Raw genomic sequence first — 20,077 nt, forward strand, 5'->3', positions numbered from 1 at the left:
ACAATTCAGTGCAAGATTAGAATTTGTTTTTTTTTAATCAGATAGTTATTATAGAACTGAAAAATACATCTGAAATCAATAATTTATCTGATGGGTCTAAGAGCCCACTGGGCACAATGTAGCAAGATTGGTGAACTCAAGGTCAGTAGAAAATACTCAAAGTGAAACACAAAGAAGAAAAAAGGATGGAAAGAGCAGAACAGAGCATAAGAGACATGAGGGAAATGTTCGTAAGATCTAATATTTGTAGAATTGTAGTTCTAGGAGAACAAGAGAGAGAGATTGGGCAGAAGCAATATTTGAAGAGATGCTGGCTGAGAATTTTCCAAATCTATTGACTGCCATCAACCCATGGATTCAAGAAGCTTACCAAACCCCACATATAAAATACAAAAAAAAAAAAAAAAAAAACCTTCAGTATATCCTACTCAAACTATCAAATTTTTCTTTGAAAATCAACAATAAATTTAAAAATCTTAAAATCAACTAGAGAAAAAGAACATTACCTTAAATCGAAGAAGCAACCACAAAGCCAACGGCTGACTTTTTACCTGAAACAATGAGTACTCATAGGCAATGAAATGACATCTTTATTTTATTTTATGCATCTGGCTCTTGGCTGCAGAAATGACATCTTTACAGTGCTGAAGTAGATTGGGCACGGTGGCTCATGCTGGTAATCCCAGCACTTTGGGAGGCTGAGGCAGGCAGATTGCCTGAGGTCAGGAGTTTGAGACCAGCCTGGGCAACATGGTGAAACCCTGTCTCTACAGAAAATACAAAAAAGTAGCTGGGCGTGGTGGTGCACGCCTGTAATCCCAGCTACTCAGGAGGCTGAGGCAGGAGAATTGCTTGAACCCAGGAGGCAGAGGTTGCAGTGAGCCAAGATTGCACCATAGCACACCAGCCTGGGCAACAAGAGTGAAAACTCCATCTCAAAAAAAAAAAATTAGTTTGGTGTGGTGGCGGGCACCTGTAATCCCAGCTACTCAGGAGGCTGAGGCAGGAGAATCGCTTGAACCCAGGAGGCAGAGCTTGCAGTGAGCTGAAATCGCACGATTGCACTCCAGCATGGGCAACAGAGAGAGACTCTATCTCGAAAGAAAGAAAAAGAGAAAGAGAAGGAAGGAAGGGAGGGAGGGAGGGAGGGAGGGAGGGAGGGAGGGAAGGAAGGAAGGAAGGAAGGAAGGAAGGAAGGAAGGAAGGAAGGAAGGAAGGACTGAAATAAAGTAAAGGGAGCGATTAGGTCGTCTCAACACTGCATTCCCTTTTGACTCTAAATAACTGGTCACCAACCTCTTCAAAATTACTATGAAGGCTGGGTGCAGTGCCTCACACCTGTAATCCCAGCACTTTGGGAGGCTGAGGTGGGTGGATCACTTCAGGTCAGGAGTTCGAGACCAGCCTGGCCAACATGATGAAACCCTGTCTCTACTAAAAATACAAAAATTAGCCAGACATGGTGGCATGCACTTGTGATCCCAGCTACTTGGGAGGCTAAGGCAGGAGAATTACTTGAACCTGGGAGGCAGAGGTTGCAGTGAGCCAAGATCGTGCTACAGTACTCCAGCCTGGGTGACAGAGCAAGACTCTGTCTCAAAAAAAAAAAAAAAAAGAAAAAATTACTGTGAAGAATTTGAAGAATTACTACATAAAGTTTCTAGACTCCTTTATTAAATGTATTAATACATACTTACTGGATCTAATCCTCAAATTTTTACTGAATCACATATCACATAGATGGGTTTATATCACATAGCATGATATTGACTTTTTCCTAATATCACATTGGAAGCTCATTATAAATCAAGGGCAGTAGTACATAATTTGGATAGATCATGTTGTAAAGTAAAATATAGGTGTTTGAAGATAGAATAAATGAATGGCTCTATGAAAAGGAAACCGTGATATATCTATATGATACGTGTATAGTGTTAATTAAGATGTCGGGTGAAAAAAAAAAAAAAGATGTCGGGTGTGTCGGGTGAAATAGTGACTTAGAATTCCTTGCTACATAAAATATGACCATGGCACATACCAAAAGTACAAGCAACAAAAGAAAAAATAGATAAAGTAGACTTCATCAAAATTAAGAACTAATGAGCTGCAAAGGACACCACCAAGAAAGTGAAAAGACAGCCCACAAACAAGTCATATATTTGATATGGGACTTATATCTACAACATATAAAGAACTCTTATACCTCAATCATTTTTAGAACCCCCAATTTTTAAAGTGGGCAAGGGATCTAGACAGTTCTCCAAAGAAGAATGAACAACTGGCCAATAAGCCCATGAAAAAGATGCTCAGTGTCATTAGTCATCAGAGAAATACAAACCAAAACCGCAGTGAGGTATCCCTTCACACCCACTAGGATGGCTACAATTAAAAAGAAAGATAACCAGGATGTGAAGAAATTGGAACCTTCTTTGTACACATTTAAAATTTTCTATAATGAAACACATCCCGTCAGGCGTGGTGGCTCACACCTGTAATCCCAGCACTTTGAGAGGCCAAGGAAGGCGGATCGCTTGAGGTCAGAAGCTTGAGATCAGCCTGGCCAACATGGTGAAACCCAGTCTCTACTAAAAATACAAAAATTACCTGGGTGTGGAGGTGCACGCCTGTAATCCCAGCTACTCAGGAGGCTGAGGCACGAGAATCGCTTGAAACCTGGAGGCGGAGGTTGCAGTGAGCAGACATTGGCCACTGCACGCCAGCCTGGGCGACAGAGCAAGACTCTGTCTGAAAAAAAAAAAAAAAAAAAAAGAAACATATAAACAGACAAAGTATATCTAATCTACAATGGTAGATCTTCAGATCTTTGGAGGGGAGGGAGAAAAATAGTAGTTGTATGGGGACACAAGTGACACTGATGCTGTTCCTTGGTTACATACATGTATTCACTCTGTAATCATTTATTAAGGTCTACGTGAGTGCTTTTTGCATGTATTTCTGTATGCATGGTATATATCAGTAACAGCTTAAATATTCCATATTTGCACAAAAAAATTGGAACCCTCACACACTGCTGGTGGGAATGTAAAATGGTGCAGCAAATGTTACCTGCAGTGATGATGGGATGAGCGGGATAGTGATGATGATACCTTGTTTCACAGGTTCTGGCCTATTTCATTGATGCTATGAAGTGGTTCTGTGATGTTTGGCAATTTCGTGGGTACTTTTACTCAAACTAGTAACATAGCAATAATCAGGGATTCAATCCTATCTTCCTATGAGAATTAAAGGGGGTCTTTTTAAAAAATGCTAAATCCTGGGCTTCAGTTCAAGAAATGTTTATTTGGTTGACATGGAACAGGATATTAGTGGTGTATGTGTGTGTGTGCGTGCGTGTGTGTGTGTTTGTAACTTCTCACAGGATTTTGAATGTGCCATCAGGGCTGAGAGGCTGAGAACTACTGAGCCAGGATTAAGCAAAGCCATTGTTGAGGGCTAGCTTGGAGTTAGAAAGGAGATTGCCACAGGATTCAGGAGACCTGGGTTTTAGTCCCAACTCTTCCTTTGTTTAAACTGTATGCTTTGAGCAGATATTTATCCTCTGTGAGCTTCAGTTTCTTCATCCGTAAAAATAAGGCCAAGCAGCCTCCTGTGCAGGGATGTTGTGAGGATCACGTGAGATTTTCTCTGTGATACAGCAGAGCCTGGTGTCTGGGACATTTTATGCCCTCATCACATTTTGGTTACTTTCTTCCCCTGTCTTCCATGAACTAGATAAGTTATGTCACAGTTTTTTAGTTTCATTCTTTTGTGGATGCTTCTATAAGGTGTAGGAGTTTGTTAAAAGTCACCTAAGATTTCTCTAGGTTTAAAATTTATCCTTCCTTCACATGAACCTAGGTTCATCTCTTTTTGTTCCTCATCTATGTTCTCAATCCCATTGTGCTTATAATAAATGTTGGTCTGATATCTGGTAACATTAATGGGTCATATATTTTGATGAGGCAATATTAAATACCGTTAATAGCCATGCCTGGAGTTTAGCATGGGTTGTCCCTTGTTAATAATTACACTGAGTGTGGTAATAAATTGTAAGATGGGTAATAAGGATTAATTGAAAAATTTTTAATGCCAAATAGAGTTATGAGTATAGGCTGTGATTTCTATCTAGTGGGCTTGGAATAGTTCTGTGGGTTCTAGGAGAAAAAGAGCCTACTCTCAGATGATAAATTTTATATTAGATTTTTACTCTTTAACCTGGAAGGAAGACCAGGAAGGTAACATTCATATGTGAGTCTGCAGCACAGACAGACTCCAAGACTGTCTGAAATACATCTCCAACTCGGTGGCCTGTGGGAGAACTGGAGTCCGCCCATCCCTGGAGAGGTAGCAGTGCAGCGTGTTTGCACACCAGCTGGAGAAAGTCATTCTGGAGCCTTGTGGCTGGAGTTGGAGGGTATAGAACAGAACTCTCACATTTTAATGTGTATGCATATCACCTGGGCATTTGTGCCAGGGCAGATGCTGTTTAGTAAGTCAGGGGTGGAACCTGAGATTCTGCGTTTCGTGCAAGCTCCCAGGGGTTGCTGATGCTGCTTGTCTGTGACCACATTTTGCATGGCAGATAGAAGAAAGCTACCTGTTGTTCTGCCTGCCAGCACTTCCCTTACCTTCCTCCAATAAAATGTTCCTTCCTTCTTCCAACCATGAAGTTCCTGAGTGAGCTTCCTATTCTTATATGACTCTGCCTCCCAGGCCACAGTCAGTTGGTCTAGAAGCCAATTAGAATCTTCCCTGGCATTTTAGGACTAGAATCCAGAGAGATATAGTCTTAGATCCTCTCTGTGAAGCTCTTTCTAACTCTGTGGAGGAAACTGGTGAAGGATAAGGGGTAGAGAGAATGTTCCAGTGGTTCTCAAGTCCTTGGTTCCAGTTTTCCCAAATATATGAAAAAGGATTAAACAACCAAACAAAACAGTACTGTGACCTTAAAGGTTATATTAGCAGCTCTGATTATCTGGTACAGAAACTGTTATCAGGCCCTTATCACATGCAAGTCTCTATTGCTAGCCCCTGAACGTTCAAAGCTGAATAGCACATGCCCTGATTGGGAAAAGATCACATATTGAAATAGGGTTTGGCATGTGCAATGGCAAGGGATTGTGGGAGCCTTGAGAGGAAGTGCTTGATCCAGTTGGGTGTGTGGATGGGGGCCAGGTTCAGTAAAAGTTTTCTCAAGATGGATTTTTGAACGGTGAGTTGGAATTATGTCAGTGGACCTATGAAATGTTTCCAGGCAGAGAGAACTTGCTGAGCAAAAGCAAAATGATGGTAGGAAACTGAAAAATTGCAACCCCTTTAAAAGGGAGGTACATGGCTGCAACTGGGCTGAAGAAGCAGGCAAGGGAGAGCCTTGTATGCATCACTTTTTTCTTAAGAGTTATATGCATTTAAAAACCAATAAAACAATAAACCTAAATCTCTGATTGTCTCCCAAATACCTGATTATCTGGCAGGTTCCTACTTACAGCACCCCCCCCCCACCACCACCACCACCATTTTTCCCTTAAATGGAAAATTTGTTTTAGGATTGAAATGAATGTTTGAAAAACAAACCTGATCTGCTTTAAATACCAAAATCTGTTTAAATAACACAGAGGTTGTGACAGCCGTTGACAAAGCCAGGAAGTTCAAAGCCCTGCGGCTGACACATAGTATTGAGTTCTGCTGTTGTTGGCACCCCTCTGCCTGTGGCAGGTCCTGGTGTTTGTTATTCGGGTCTGCGTGTGAGAGGGAGACATTCCTCAGACGACAAGACTCTTTCTTCTTTGGGAAAAATCTGTGTTTTAAAATGCTTTTTATAAGCGAGTACACCAATTGATAGTACAGGTGAGGACTGTTTCTTAGGTCTTCTTGAATGGCTAGTTCCAAGAGTAACTTGAAGTTTTTTCATGGGCAGATTTTAGTCATTTGAAGAGGGCTTTTCAAAAATGTTTATGCTTTTACTAACATTTTTGGAGGACAAAATATAATGAATGAGAAAGACTCTTGTGCTTTGGGGAATATTATCGCATTGAAGGTGATGTCAGTAGCCCCCCAGGGTAAGCACACTACAGTAGGCTTGTTAACATTTGGGACCTGACTCTCAGCCCTGGAATATTGGGAGCTTGGTTTTATCCCATGACCACACAGTGAGATGCACTGGGATCGATTTCTGTTACTCAGAGGAAAGGATTGCTTGATGCAACAGGAGACCAATCCACTGATTAACTGTGGAGCAAGTGACATGACACCTAAAGCCTTGGAGCATGAGGCCTTCTGCACGCATCTCTGAAGAGGAAGGCAAGGATGGCTAGAATTTGGGAGACTCTCGCTCCGAGGTGTGTCCAAGCCTAAGAGGCTATTCATGTGGAGGCTGGCTCTGGAGCGCTGGAGGTGCAGCTGGTGGGGGCTGTGTGTAGTGTCCACTGGGGCTTAATAGTTAAGCTCTAAACCTGGCAGGTTGGACACAGGGTTGGAAATCCAGGCAATGGTCAGTACTGAGTGGAGAGTCCTTCTGAATTATTAGTCCTAGTTCTCTGGGACGTCAATCAAGGTTCTGGTCATAAGGCCAAGGTCTGGCCAGAGCCAGAGATCAGAGTCAAGTGTGGAACACGAAGAGGGAACCTGGTATGACTTGAGAGTCAGGACCAAAGCAAGGTCCCACTCAGTGGACTGTGTGGCCTTGGGTGGTTGGGGTGCAGTGAGAGAGGAGGGGAGGGAAGAGGCCGCTTCAGTGGTTCCATCCTCAGTGCTAGTACCTGGGGGCCCTGTGCCCTAGGTCCCACCACCAGGGGCATCACTCAGGAAGCCCCTGGTACAAATGGGAAAAGCAATGCATTCCCACAACTAGTGCTTAGCAAATGATGTGGGAGGTGGCAATGCTGCTCTTCGAGGGCTAGGCAGGAAGTGAAGGCTGGGTAGATTTCACACCTGTGTGTTCTTGGTAGACTTACTGATCATCCTGGGTGACTTTGTCACCCAGGAGCTGGAAGTCGGGAATTAAAGTTATGCTTCTCGTCACACTCTCACACCAGTGCATTCCTTTGTAAGCCTCCAAGTGCTCCAGAGTCACAGGGGGCTCCTTTTTTTTTTTTTTTCTTTTCCCTATTTTACCCCTTTGCTTTTAAATGCTTATTTGAGGCTTAATGATAAAAGATTTTGTTTCTGTGCTGAAACTGCATGTTCCTACATATGTCTCAGAGCAAATTTTGAGCTTTCAAGCACATGAGGAGCCTCTTCCTCAGAGCTGACTTTCCAAGTGAGCAAAAAGGAAGCCAGTACTAAGCCTGTTGCATGTTCATGTGCCCTCCAGAGAGGATCGGAGGCTCAGGTTCCTTCCAGCCTTTGTCGAACGTGACTGAGCCAGGCTCTGCGGCACTGAGCTTGGTCCTGTGGTGGCTTCCAAGTCTTTGACCTGAAGAGTTCACAGTGCAGAGAGGGGAGATAGGCTTGTAAAGAGATCACTGATGAACAGGACAGTAGTGAGGGCATCAAGCAGGTAGAAACCAAGTGCTGGGGAGAGAACACATCATCCTTTTGGAGGACTCTTGCCTGAGGCCTAGGGGCTTTAGTCAGGCAAAGTAGGAGGAGGATATCAGGTGTCATGGTGCCTGTGGTCCCAGCCACTCAGGAAACTGAGGTGTGAGGATCATCTGAGCTGGAGTTCAAGGCTACAGCCTTGATCTCACCTGTGAATAGCTACTGCACTCTAGCCTGGGCAACATAGCAAGGCCCCAACTCTTAAAAATATTTTGTTTAAAAAAAAAAAACAAAAACAAAGTTGGGGAAAGGGGTAAGAATTAAGAATTTAAGGCCAGGCGTGATGGCCCATGCCTGTAATCCCACCACTTTGGGAGGCCGGATCACGAGGTCAGGAGATCGAGACCATCCTGGCTAACATGGTGAAACCCCATCTCTACTAAAAATACAAAAAAAAATTAGCTGGGTGTGGTGGTGGTGCCTGTACTCCCAGCTACTCGGGAGGCTGAGGCAGGAGAATGGCGTGAGCTTTAGGAGGCGGAGCTTGCAGTGAGCTGAGATTGCGCCGCTGCACTCCAGCCTGGGGGACAGAGTGAGACTCCGTCTCAAAAAAAAGAATTTAAGCAGAGAAAAAGAAATGGATTTTGTGTGTGTGCTAAAATAAACATAAGATTTACCATTTTGTAGCTGGACATTCACCATTTATAACTGGACAGTTCAGTGGCATTGATTAAATGCATACCATTGTACAACCATCACCACCATCCATTTCCACAAATTTTTCTTCCTAAGCTGAAACTCTGTACCCATTAAACACTAATCCCGATTCCTTGCTCCTCCTAGGCCCTGACAACCATCATTCTACTTTCTGTCTCTATGAGTTTGACAATTCCAAGTAACTCATATAAGTGAAATGATACTGTATTTGTCCTTCTGTGTCTGGTGTATTTCACTTAGCATAATGTCTTCCATGGGGTAGCATTAATCAGAGTTTCCTTTCTCTTTAAGGCCGAATAATATTCCATCATAGGTGTGCCCCACATTTTGCTTCTCTATTTGTTCCTCCATGGACAACTGGTTTTCCTCCGGCTTTGGCTGTTGTGAGTGGTGTTGCTATGAACGTGGGTGTGCAGATATCTGCTAGGAGCCCTGCTTTCACTGGGTTCTTCTTTTTAAAAGCTGTATAGAGCTTGCGTGGGCCCTTGAGTTTTTGACTGTTGGAGAAAATTGATCTAGGAGTCAAGGCCTTGGTTCTGTTTCTCACTGCCACGAACTCCCTGGGTCCCTGGAGCAGTCACACACCATCTCTGGGTCATTGGCTCCCCACGTGAGTTAAGGGAGTCCCTTTGCCTCTTGGGCTGTGCCCTGGGTGACTACACGTGGGACATCCTGTACCCAGACTTGGCACACTGCGCCTCTCCTGGCTTCTGTTGCTTCCTCAATGCAGTTACGAATGGAGTGGACTCTGGGCATGAGCAGATTTAACAGTCTCACTTTTGAGTGTTCTTGAGCAGCTTCACAGGCTCCTGATGTACAGAAATCTGTCACTCTGCTGAGACGTGCATTTGAACCGTAGCCACAGTGAGGGCAGTGCATGGGGGCAGGTCCTCCACTGGGGAGTCAGGCCGCCAGTGCCTAGTGTCCACCTCTCTGAGCAGAGTTGTTGGCTGCTCCTTGCCCTTTCTTTTTTTTTTTTTTTTTTTTTTTGAGACAAAGTCTCGCTCTGTTGCCCAGGCTGGAGTACAGTGGTGCGATCTCGGCTCACTGCAAGCTCCTCCTGCTGGGTTCAAGCGATTCTCGTGCCTTGGACTCCCAAGTGGCTGGGATTACAGGCATCCGCCACCTAACCCGACTAGTTTTTTGTATTTTTTAATAGAGATGAGGTTTTACCATCATGGCCAGGCTGGTCTCAAACTCCTGACCTCAGGTGATCCACCCGTCTTGGCCTCCCAAAGTGCTGGGATTACAGGCGTGAGCCACCTTGCCCAGCTGTCCTTTCTTATGAACTGACTTTTATGAAATAGTAGAACTTTGGTGATCATTCGTATGTGTGTTTGTGTGTGTGTGTGTGTGCGCGCGCACGTGCGCACACGTGTGTGTGTATGGGAGATAGAGTGTGTGTGTGTGTGTGTGTGTGTGTGTGTATGAGAGAGAGAGAGGGGAGAGAGAATGAGAGAGAGAGAGAATGCCTCTAAAAAGAGGGCTGACCATTGGGCTTGTGATGGAAGTAAAAGAAAGCAAGAAGTTTGTACCGAATAGATTAAAACTGGGCCCGTCTGACCCCACAGTTGTCCCACGGTGCAAACAACTTCAGTCTACATTCTCTACAGAAATAAGATAAACGGTCTCAGGCAGCAGCACACTTGCTCCCTTGAGTGATACAACTCTTGAGAATTTTGAAAAGGTGGCTCAGGAGAAGGCAGGAGACTATACAAACATTTCCAGGAAGCGGCAGATGGCGAAGGCACCGGCGTGGCTGCTAAACCTACCTTCTTTTCAAGTAAGGGCTGGTTTAAAATGTTTAAGATGTGTTTTTTTTGGCAAAAGGTGCAGTTCAGAGGAATGAGCAGAACGGCTGTCTATCTCACGGCAGACAGGTTTCCTCCTAAGCTCAAGAGGCTCACAGAGGAGCAGAGGCACAAAGCCCAGGCTGTGGGTGTGTTGGGACCCAGGGCAGTTGTCCTTTTTTACCAGCTGGACTGAAAGTCATCTGAGATAGGCAATCAGAGAACAAAGAGAAGAAGCCAATCAAAGAAGGCCTTGAACAGCTGGTAAAAACAGGCAAGGACGATAAAGACAATGGTGAGGACACAGAAAAGACAAGTTGGGTCCCAACTTGTAAATCAAGCAAGTGTTCCGTTATGCCGAGCTGCCAGCACAGCCAACATCCATCAGTGGGACGGAGCCTTTCTCAGCAAGTCCAAGAAATACATCTCCATTGGCACCATCCCAGGCTGTGTCTAAGAAGTTGCAAAAGGAAAGAATGACTAACAACATAGTTAACTTTAGTCAAGACTAATGAAGAGGGTGGGGAGAATGAAGAGAAACATAACAAGAACAACAAAAAAAGAATAAAAAGGAAGGTAATCAAACAGGCACAAGCAATGTAAAATATTTCTCCAAACAGCTAAATGTTAATGAATCGGGAGACCTGGATGAAATGCATTTTTGGGAAAAGTGAAAATGGAAAATATGCAACAACAAGAAAGAGAAGACTTGATTAGGTTAATAGCTGTTAAAGATCACCCTAGCTAGGAGATCTAGGTCCAGGGGCCTTCAAGTCAGGGGTAACTTTCAGAGTCAAGATCATCTATAACTGTTGCAGGATAAGCAGAGAAGCTGATGAACTCACTTATGTGGTTAGTACAACATTGTTTCCAAGACCAGACAATTGCATTGAGAGGTAATAACATTTTAGCCCACTTCATTTATGACCATAGATGCAGAAGTCCTAAATTAAATGTTAAAAAAAAAAAAAGAAGAAGAAGAAGAAGAAGAAGGGCCAGGCGCGGTGGCTCACGCCTATAATTCCAGCACTTTGGGAGGCCAAGGCAGGTGGGATTGCTTGAGCCCAGGAGTTCAAGACCAGCCTGGGCAACAAAGTGAGACGTTGTCTCTACAGAAAATATTAAAAATTAGCTGGGTGTGGTAGTGTATGCCTGTAGTCCCAGCTACTCGGGAGGCTGTGCTGGGAGGAGTGCTTGAGTCCTGAAAGGTCAAGGCTACAGTGAGCTGAGATCGTGCCACTGTACTCCAGCCTAAAAAAAAAAAAAAAAAAGGAAAAGAAAAGAGGGACATTTATCCATTCATCATGCACATCAACTCAAAAGTTGTCATTCAATATGATCTTTAAGAAAAAGCCACCATTAGTCTCCACTTATAGAAATCGCTTTCCCTATCCTTTGTATTCTTGGAATTGTCTCTCTGGCTGGGCATCTACTTCTTTATTGCCCCTCAGGACAATACCCAGGTCATTTTTTGTAGTCAAGGTTTTTGCTACAAATCAATAAAGCAAGGCAGAAAGTAATACCAAATGACTTAACTACAAAGAAAAGTTCCAAAAATCTCACCACGTTTATATCCTATCACGAGGGTTCTGGATTTGTAGTTCCAGACTTCTTTCTGAGATGGTAAACGGTGACCATGAGGTCGTAAACATACTCCTTCCTTCTGCCTGTCTGTCTGCTGCCTTGCTCCCAGCTTGGAGACCCAAAGAGGCCTCCAAGACAGCACATGAAATCCCCCTGAGGGAGATGGTAGCTGACGTTTCTGAGGACCTGCAGCTCAACTGAACCTCTCTCAACGAGGCCTACATCCCACTTCTCACTGCAAGAAAGCAGATTCTTAAGCTTACCTTCCCCGTGGAAGCTGTTTTGACCTGCAGGATGCAGAAGATTGGAAGCCAGAAACATCCTTCCTTAAGTAGACATTCCAAATGTGGACAGAGCTGGGCCACTGGTTCACACACACTCTTGGTGCTGAGGGGTTCGAGGCACTTCTGGGGTCTAAGTCCTATGGCTGCCATTCCTGAGACACTTTTCTGGAATTTCCAGCCTTGAGAGATGTGAAGGTAACCTCTTCCCTCTCCTCTGGCTTCTAGATATTTGCAAATAATTAATTAATGATTTAATCACTCCATTCCCCAGGATGCACCTGGTTTCTTAGAATGTGTGTCATGGATCAGAAAGATGGGAGCATTAGGAGAGGACAGAGAGATGGTGCATTGGACAAAGGCTGGGCGACAGATAAGCTTTTATCTGGAGGATCTGAGAACAGGTTAATGAGCACATCTGACCTTGGAGATGATTTCTGCTTTGCTGAGACAAAATGGAAATGAGTTATCTTAATATACCCCTTCCCTGGAGAGAGATGAGGGCGGCCTTGGCTGTGCGCCTCCCTTTTGAAGAATTTGGAAGTTAAATGCTTCTTTGAACATTCTCACCTCCAAAACAGACTAAGACTTAGCCTTTTCTACACCAAATGCTTGGCTCAGAGGCGCCGCTAAGTACAGGGGGCTGACTAGGAAGCGTGTGGGGGAAGAGGACATGCGAAGTGGAAAGAAGTACCTGATGGCAGGAATCCGAACTCAAATGAACTAAGCTTGTGAAAAAAATGACATTGGAGTTTACCAGAGCCCTGCTGGTGTAATGACCTTTTGTTGAAATTATTTCTACAGATAATCACGGCTGGCTTATCAATATTGCTGTTTGAGGCGATCCTGACCAGTGCAACCACGGGATGGTAAGTCTTTTGCATAGAGAGAGAAAGTGCCAGTTAGTTACTGAGTTTCATCAGGATGCTAAATTTTGCTCTCAAATGTTGCCGAAAGGGAGTGTGCGTTGGCTGTTTGTCTCCATCCAAATGTAAATCTCATATTAGTGAAGCTTTACTTAAAAAAAAAACAAAACTTTTATTAACCTGTAAATGCAAATTCAGAAGAGTGCATATATCATAAATATACTACTTGATGGGTTTGTACAAACCAACCATTCTGTATACCATAACCAGCATCCAGGGCAAGAAACAGAACATCGCCCTCACTCATCCACCCCAGAACAGCTGCTGCTGGTCAACCACTGTGTGTGTGTATATGTATATGTATGTATATGCATAATATGTATAATATAATATGTATAACAATATGTAATGTTTAGTAAACCACTCCACACACACACACACACACACAGTCAGCCCTTTGCATGAACAGGTTCCAGATCCTCAGATTCAACCGTGGGTCAACAACGTAGTTTAGGCCTGCAATGGTTGCATCTGTACTGAACATGTACAGACTTTTTTGCTTGTCATTATTTACTAAACAGTACAGTATAACAACTATTTACATAGCATTTACATTGTATTAGGTATTACAAGTAATCTAGAGATGATTTAAAGTATACAGGAGGATGTCCATGGGTTGTAGGCAAACACAACACCATTTTATATAAGAGACTTGACAATCCATGGAAGTCCTGGAACAGATCCCCTGTGGGGACTGAGGGGCAACTGTATACACACACACACACACACACACACACACACACACACACACACACACACACACAGAGAGAGAGAGAGAGAGAGAGCACGTGCTGTGTCTTTCTTTTTCTTTGATTTTTCCATTAACTTTCTCTCAGACAAGCTCCAAATGATCCTGTTTAGAATGCACTACCCATTTGCATAAAGACAGCATGCCTCACTAAGATATCTGAGCAGAGACCAGAAGAAAGTGAGGGAGTGAGCCATGGGGATGTTGGGGGACAGCAGTGCCAAGGGGTGGGGAGGAAGCAAGAAGACCAGGGGCTCTGGCCGTGATCTAGATGCAAGATGATGATGGCTGAGAACTGGCTGATAGCAGTGGAGGTGGGGAGACGTGGTAGGATACCTGAGGCACTAGGATTTGAGAGAGAGGAGTCTAGGATGACTTCTAGGTTTGGGGTCGGAGCAATTGAAAGAATGAGGTTGCCTTTCACTGAGATCGAGAATGCTGTGTGAAGAGCAAGGTTTGGCAAGGTGGTGGTGGAGGTGTATCAGGCATTGGTTTGAATGTGTGAAGTCTGAGGTGCCTGTTGGACCACAGAGCGGAGATACAGGAATAGGTTGTTTGCCAAATCTGCCTGGAGGTCCGGGGAGGGAGAGCCTTTCTGTGCCTTGGCCACGGCGGCATGTGTCTCCTCAGGGCTTCTGGGCCTGTCACTTCGTCCCGGATACCTTCCTCCCTGCTTTCAGTTGGCCACTACTGCTCATCCCCCAGGTCTTCAAATCGAGGTGACTTTGGAGAGGCTTCCCTGTCCACACCCTGTGCAAGCCCTGCTAGCTTTTTCCTGTCGCCTTGCTAATTTCCTCCCTGACAGTTCTGACTGTTGTGACCAGATTCATTCCTTTCTGCCCATTAGGATCTGCCTCCCTCCCAGAAGCAGTGCGCAGGACCCTGGGGGTTTGCAGGAGACGGCTGGGTGTGGGGTGGTGTTCAGCAGGGCAGACGGGGACAGGCAGGCTCTTCAGAAGGATGACTGAGCAGGGCAGATGGGGAAATGCAGGCTCTTCAGAAGAATGACTGAGGCAGGCGCATGGCCGTGGGGAGACACAGCGGGGACTCAGAATCCCAGGAGGTAGGTGTGGCCGTTGCGATGGTAGCTTCAGGACACACCTCCCAGAAAAGGCCACACTGCCCTGCCCCATAGCCCTCAGAGCCCGTGACTCACAAGGGAGGTTTGGGCCATGAGTAACACAGGGATGCACAGAGAAAGTACTACTGTCGGAGAGGACCTAGCTGTGACCAGTGCCCCGGGCTCGCCCTCCGCTCAGGCCTCGGAGCTCTCCATCTGAGACGGGAAACAGGCCTTCTGAACTTATTAGGACCATGCGCCTCTCATTCAAGGGCCAGTTGGTTATGACCACATGAGGACAAGAATGAAGCGATCAGGTGGGTTTCACCCTGAACTTTCTGCACAAGACCTGCCCATTGGAGAGTTAAGAATGCTATCTATTCTGATTACTAATATTCAAACCAGTAGGTGATTGTTACCAAGGGTTTGGGTTGTGGTCTGCAGGGAAGGTGAAGGTGAGGGAGAAGGTAATGGAGAGTTTAAACGGTTAAAACAGCTCATTGCTGATGAATAGGCATGCTTTAATTTGGGGAATATATATGTATGTATTTTTAAGCAATAGAGTAATGCATGCTATTTATAAGACATTTAAAACAATACAGAAATATGTCAAGTAAAAAGTGAAAGTCGCTCATCCTTCACTCCCTCAAACTCCTCTTGCCAGACGTCACCACGGTTTGGTTGAAGGGTGAGAACAGTGCTACATTTGGCCATGGATGTGTAACCCAACGGAGGTGGACTCTGTTCACCGTAGGAGGTGTTAGATCTGGGGGCCCAGCCACAACAGTGTTTCTGAAATGAAACCACACCGAGCAGCCCTCACACACATCACACATAAATAGTCTATTCCTTGGGCTGGTGACAACATTTTGTTTCCTTCCCTGTGACCAGGGATAGCCTGGCCTCAATCCTGGATGCTGCACATTATGTAGAGAAATTCACATTTGTTGTTGCTGCTCACTGGTCTTCTGTCCTTTGTTTTAAAAAGGAAAATATGCCTAGGACCACTTTAAGATCGTGCTTATTTCCATTCTAGTTCCTATATATGACTTGGCAGATTTTTTCCCCCATGGAATAGCACTATAAAATTGAAGTGCAGGCAAATTTTGGAATAGGTTTTTACATTTCTTTACCAGTATTATCAGGAAAGAAAAAGCATAGTATTGCTTAGCTTTGCTCAAATAAAGCCTGACTCTAGAAAATAAGTATTTTGGCCGGGCGCGGTGGCTTACATCTGTAATCCCAGCATTTTGGGAGGCCGAGGCAGGCAGATCACCTGAGGTCAGAAGTTCGAGACCAGCCTGACCAACATGGAGAAACCCTGTCTCTACTAAAAATACAAAATTAGGCAGGTGTGGTGGCACGTGCCTGTAATCCCAGCTACTTGGGAGGCTGAGGCAGGAGAATCACTTGAACCCGGGAGGCGGAGGTTGCAGTGAGCTGAGATCGTGCCACTGCACTCCAGCCTGGACAACAAGAACGAAATTCCATCTCAAAAAAAAAAAATAAGAAGAAAGTAAGTATTTTTCCCGTGCCTGCAATCGGAGTAGTCCTAATAGCTAATCTTTCCCCTTCCTTCTTCTTTTTTTTTTTTTTTTGCATTTGTTTGCAAGTTGGACCTGCTGAGTTGTCACTTGCTTAACTCAAGGACCACCATGCTGCCTGGTGGGGGTCAGCACTGGTACCCAGGTGTGCCCAGGACAGCCTCCCATCTCCCAGGATTCTTCTGTGGATAAAATGGCCTTGGATGCTGACATAACCACAGAAACAACAGTGTTATTTGTGAACATCAGCAGGAGATTCATATGGGATAAATGTGAGGGGCAGGACCAGTGGCCCTGGGGAATACCATGATGGGGAGTGTAAGAGGTTAACTTGCATCTTGTGTGGCCTTGGGCTGCAAGGGGTTCCTTCAGTAAACAGACATTTATCAAGTGCCTCATATGTGCCAGGAACCATTCTTGGATAAAAGTCAAAAATCACTGCCTCTGCAGTGTCTATAGATGCTCATTGCCCTGCCTGAGGGCAGGTCCATATCTGAGTCATCCTAGATGGACAGAAATGAATGGTTTTGCTCACTGCACTCAGAAAATGGAATTTCTAACCTTTCTCAGGAGTGCCAGTGGGGGCATTTCCTGCCCCAGGAAGACAAATGGAAGGAAAAGAAAAATTAGAAAATGTTCCTACACCTTCCTCTTCCTCCTCCTGCTGTGTCTTCCTCTTCTTTTTAATAATAATAACTAACCATTTATTGGGCAACTACTGTGCCTCAGACATTTGTTACATTAATATTATCTCATTTACTTTTACGACAATCTTCCGAGTTATCCCTATTTTAAAGATGAAGAAGCTGAGGTCCAGAGATACTTATTTTCCCAAGATTTTATAGCTACTAGGCAATTGGACCAGATTTCAAACCCAGGTCTCTGTGTGTACAATGCCCCGTAACCTGCTAGAACTGAATTGAAAAACACCAAGGATTTACAGCAGTGCAGATAATGTATAGGTGGAAGCTCATGAGCTGTAAGGGAAACTGGCTTACATGTTCCTCATTCCACCACTGTGATCCTCCATAAAAAGTATGTAGATGATTTGACAGCAGAGGAAACAGAGTGTCACCCAGCACAAGACAGTCCTAATTCCTATTCAGGGACTGACCTGCAAGCTAAGAATGTCCAGTAGACATTTTTAGGGAGGAAAATCTCATTGTCATAGGTTTCTTATACCATAGGTATAACTCCATAATATCAATCAGTTAAACATTTTTATTGAGTAACTGCTGTATGCAAAGTATGTGGAAACTAGAAGAAATATAAGATATCCAACACTTAAGGGGTTATCAAGGGAAGGGTAAATCTGAAAGCTAATTCATGGGATGGATCAGATAGTAACTGTGTTAATGCCCAGCGAATAGGAAGACTGAAGGAGGGAGAGAGGCCAGGAGTGTTTGCAAGGCGCCCCTGGAGCTGGTGTGAACTGGGCCTCATGCAGAGGAAGAGGCTTCACTGGGCTGAGAGTTGGGGGATGGAAGAGTTCTGGGCGCCTCTCACCTGGGAAGACAGGGCAGCCAGTGGAGACGCAGTGATTTGTAACCAGAACTGGGGCTCTGAAGCAGGAAGCTAATCTGTCTCCCCACTCTTCCTCTGCACCTGTCCTTCTGAGGAGGGGTGACACAAGTGGTAGGCAGACTGACATCCCAAAATCCAGCTGCCCAGAGAAGAAACCCCTGAGATACGTATATGCATACATGCGTCTCTCTCTCCCTCTCTCTCTTTCTATAAAGAGAATATATGTATTTTATATATAATATATAATTGATAGATATATAAAATGTCATTGATATATAATTGTTGTTTTATATATAATATATATTATATAAGAAGAATTATATATTTTATTAATTATATTTTATTATATAAATTATACATAATTATATATGATACATAAATATATATATTTATATATATATATAAATTCTTGAGACTTTTCCCCAAATTTCTGCATCCTTAGCTTTCATAGTGTTTGTCTAAATTCTTTATTTTATTATTAGTAGTATTATTAGTATTAGTATTAGTATTTTTAGACACAGGGTCTCTCTATGTTGCCCAGGCTGATCTCAAACTCCTGGCCTCAAGCAATCCTCCAGCCTCAGCCTCCCAAAGTGCTGAGATTACAGGAGGGAGCCACCACTCCTAGCCTAGCCTAAATTCTTTTTTTTTTTTTCTGGAGATAGTTTTGTTCTGTCTCCCAGGCTGGAGTGCAGTGGTGCAATCTCAGCTCACTATAACCTCCACCTCCCTGGGTTCAAGCAATTCTCATGCCTCAGCTTCCCAAGTGGCTGGGATTACAGGCACGCACCACCATACCCGACTAATTTTTGTATTTTTAGGAGAGACCAGGTTTTGCCATGTTGGCCAGGCTGGTCTTGAACTCCTGGCCTCAAGTGATCCACCCGCCTCAGCCTCCCAAAGCGCTGGGATGACAGGCGTGAGCCACTGCGCCCAACCCCTAAATTCTTGACAATATCTTTCTCTCTTACAAATAAGCCTGCATTGACCACATTTTGTACAGAATTTCAAAATGAGCCAAAGAAACCCAGGTATTGAACTGAACATGAGAGCTAAGAGTAAGACAGCTCTCCAGTGTGAGGAAAAGCTGAGTCGGAATAGTAAGGAAGCAGGCGTCTGTAAGAGGCTGTCTCTGGGCTGTTTCACATCCTGTGAACTTTATGGTATGTCCTGAGAAAAATGGAAAGACAGGCTGTGTGTACCCAAATCAAGGAAACAGAATGTGTGATTATTGCAAAAGGAACCTTGACTTTGGAATTTCCTGATTTTTAAGGACTCCTGAGGTTAAAGATGGTGTGTTTTCAGCCTGAAAGAATTTTCCAACCACAAAGTGAACCACCAGAAGAGTGCATGGTGCTTCAGCTCTGTGTTTTGCACAGAGCTGGTCTGCCTCGTCCATATACTAGGCATGTTCAAGCGTGGCTGGGTGACCAGCTCTCAGAGCCCAGGCAGGGGTGGCGGCTGATCCCTGTGGCATGGGACTTTAAACTGATCAGAAGTCACAAAGGGCAGAGGCTGCAGGCCTATTTTGTTTGGACCTATTGTGTATGCTGGTATAGTTACTATTTCTTGTCATTTGCTTTTCAAATTTTAAGTTAGTCATCACCATTTTGAAATCGGGTGATTTCCTCATACAAATCCAGATTTCCAGATTCTTTTGAAAATGTGGAGCAGCTGTTAATGTTGGGCCTGCATTTGCACACAGCAGCAGTTTCTGGAATGAGTAGAGGCTGCCTCCTCCTCACGTAGGCGTGTGCTCTCCAATCCACCATGGCTTTCACCACCCTAGGCTGGCTGAGACTGGAGGACCCTGCTCCAGCCAGTATCCTTGCATCCATATATTTGTATATTCATGCATTCCACCAAAGGGCTGGGCTGGGCTCTGAGACTACAGAAGTAAGCAAGGCACATTCCCTGACTCTAGGGGGATCACCGTGTAGGGGATAAGTGTTCAAATATATATGTCATTATCCTCCTCCTTGGATGGACAATAGCTTAGCTGCCCAAAGTAGGCTGTCTGAAGTAGGACTTCTCACCCAAAGCACTGTTAATATTTGAGACTGATAATTCCTTGTTTTGAGGGGTTGTTCTGTGCCTTGTAGGATGTCTAGCAGCAAACCTGAACCCCACTCGCTAGATGCCAGTAGCACCCCCTCAGTTGTAACAGTGAATAAACATCCCCAGACATTGCCAGGAGTCCCACCCCAGTTGAGAATCACTGGTCTGAAGTTCATGGGGGCTGGTGGAGAAAATGCCTTTTGAAATTTCAGCAAGATCTTAAGGAACTTGCTCATCGAATGAGAGCTTTGGATCAGCTCAAGTGTCAGGTCCTCAGCTGCTCCTCCCACCCCCTGTGTCTGTGTCTGGCTCCGTAGGCACTGGCTGCACTGAGTGACAGGTGGCTGGCGCCATCTCTCCCACCAG

The 20,077-nt window shown here is 44.6% G+C and overlaps 1 protein-coding gene across 6 annotated transcripts in view; it reads left to right on the forward strand.

The window, feature by feature from the left end:
• Positions 1–20,077, forward strand: part of TMEM241 (transmembrane protein 241) — a 157,519-nt gene that overhangs the window by 111,561 nt on the left and 25,881 nt on the right. For 5 of the 6 annotated variants that reach the window (XR_013408229.1, XR_013408228.1, XM_077975013.1 and 2 more), the window contains one exon: positions 12,656–12,720. The exons of the other annotated variant lie outside the window; for it this stretch is intronic. Coding sequence is in view for 3 of the 5 variants with exons in the window: in XM_077975013.1 (XP_077831139.1) it covers positions 12,656–12,720 (65 nt within the window). In the remaining 2 variants the exon portion in view is untranslated. The remainder of the gene's footprint in view (positions 1–12,655; positions 12,721–20,077) is intronic. 6 annotated transcript variants of the gene reach the window in all.

Source organism: Macaca mulatta, chromosome 18 (assembly GCF_049350105.2).
Source record: "Macaca mulatta isolate MMU2019108-1 chromosome 18, T2T-MMU8v2.0, whole genome shotgun sequence".
Classification (NCBI taxonomy): Eukaryota; Metazoa; Chordata; class Mammalia; order Primates; family Cercopithecidae; genus Macaca; species Macaca mulatta.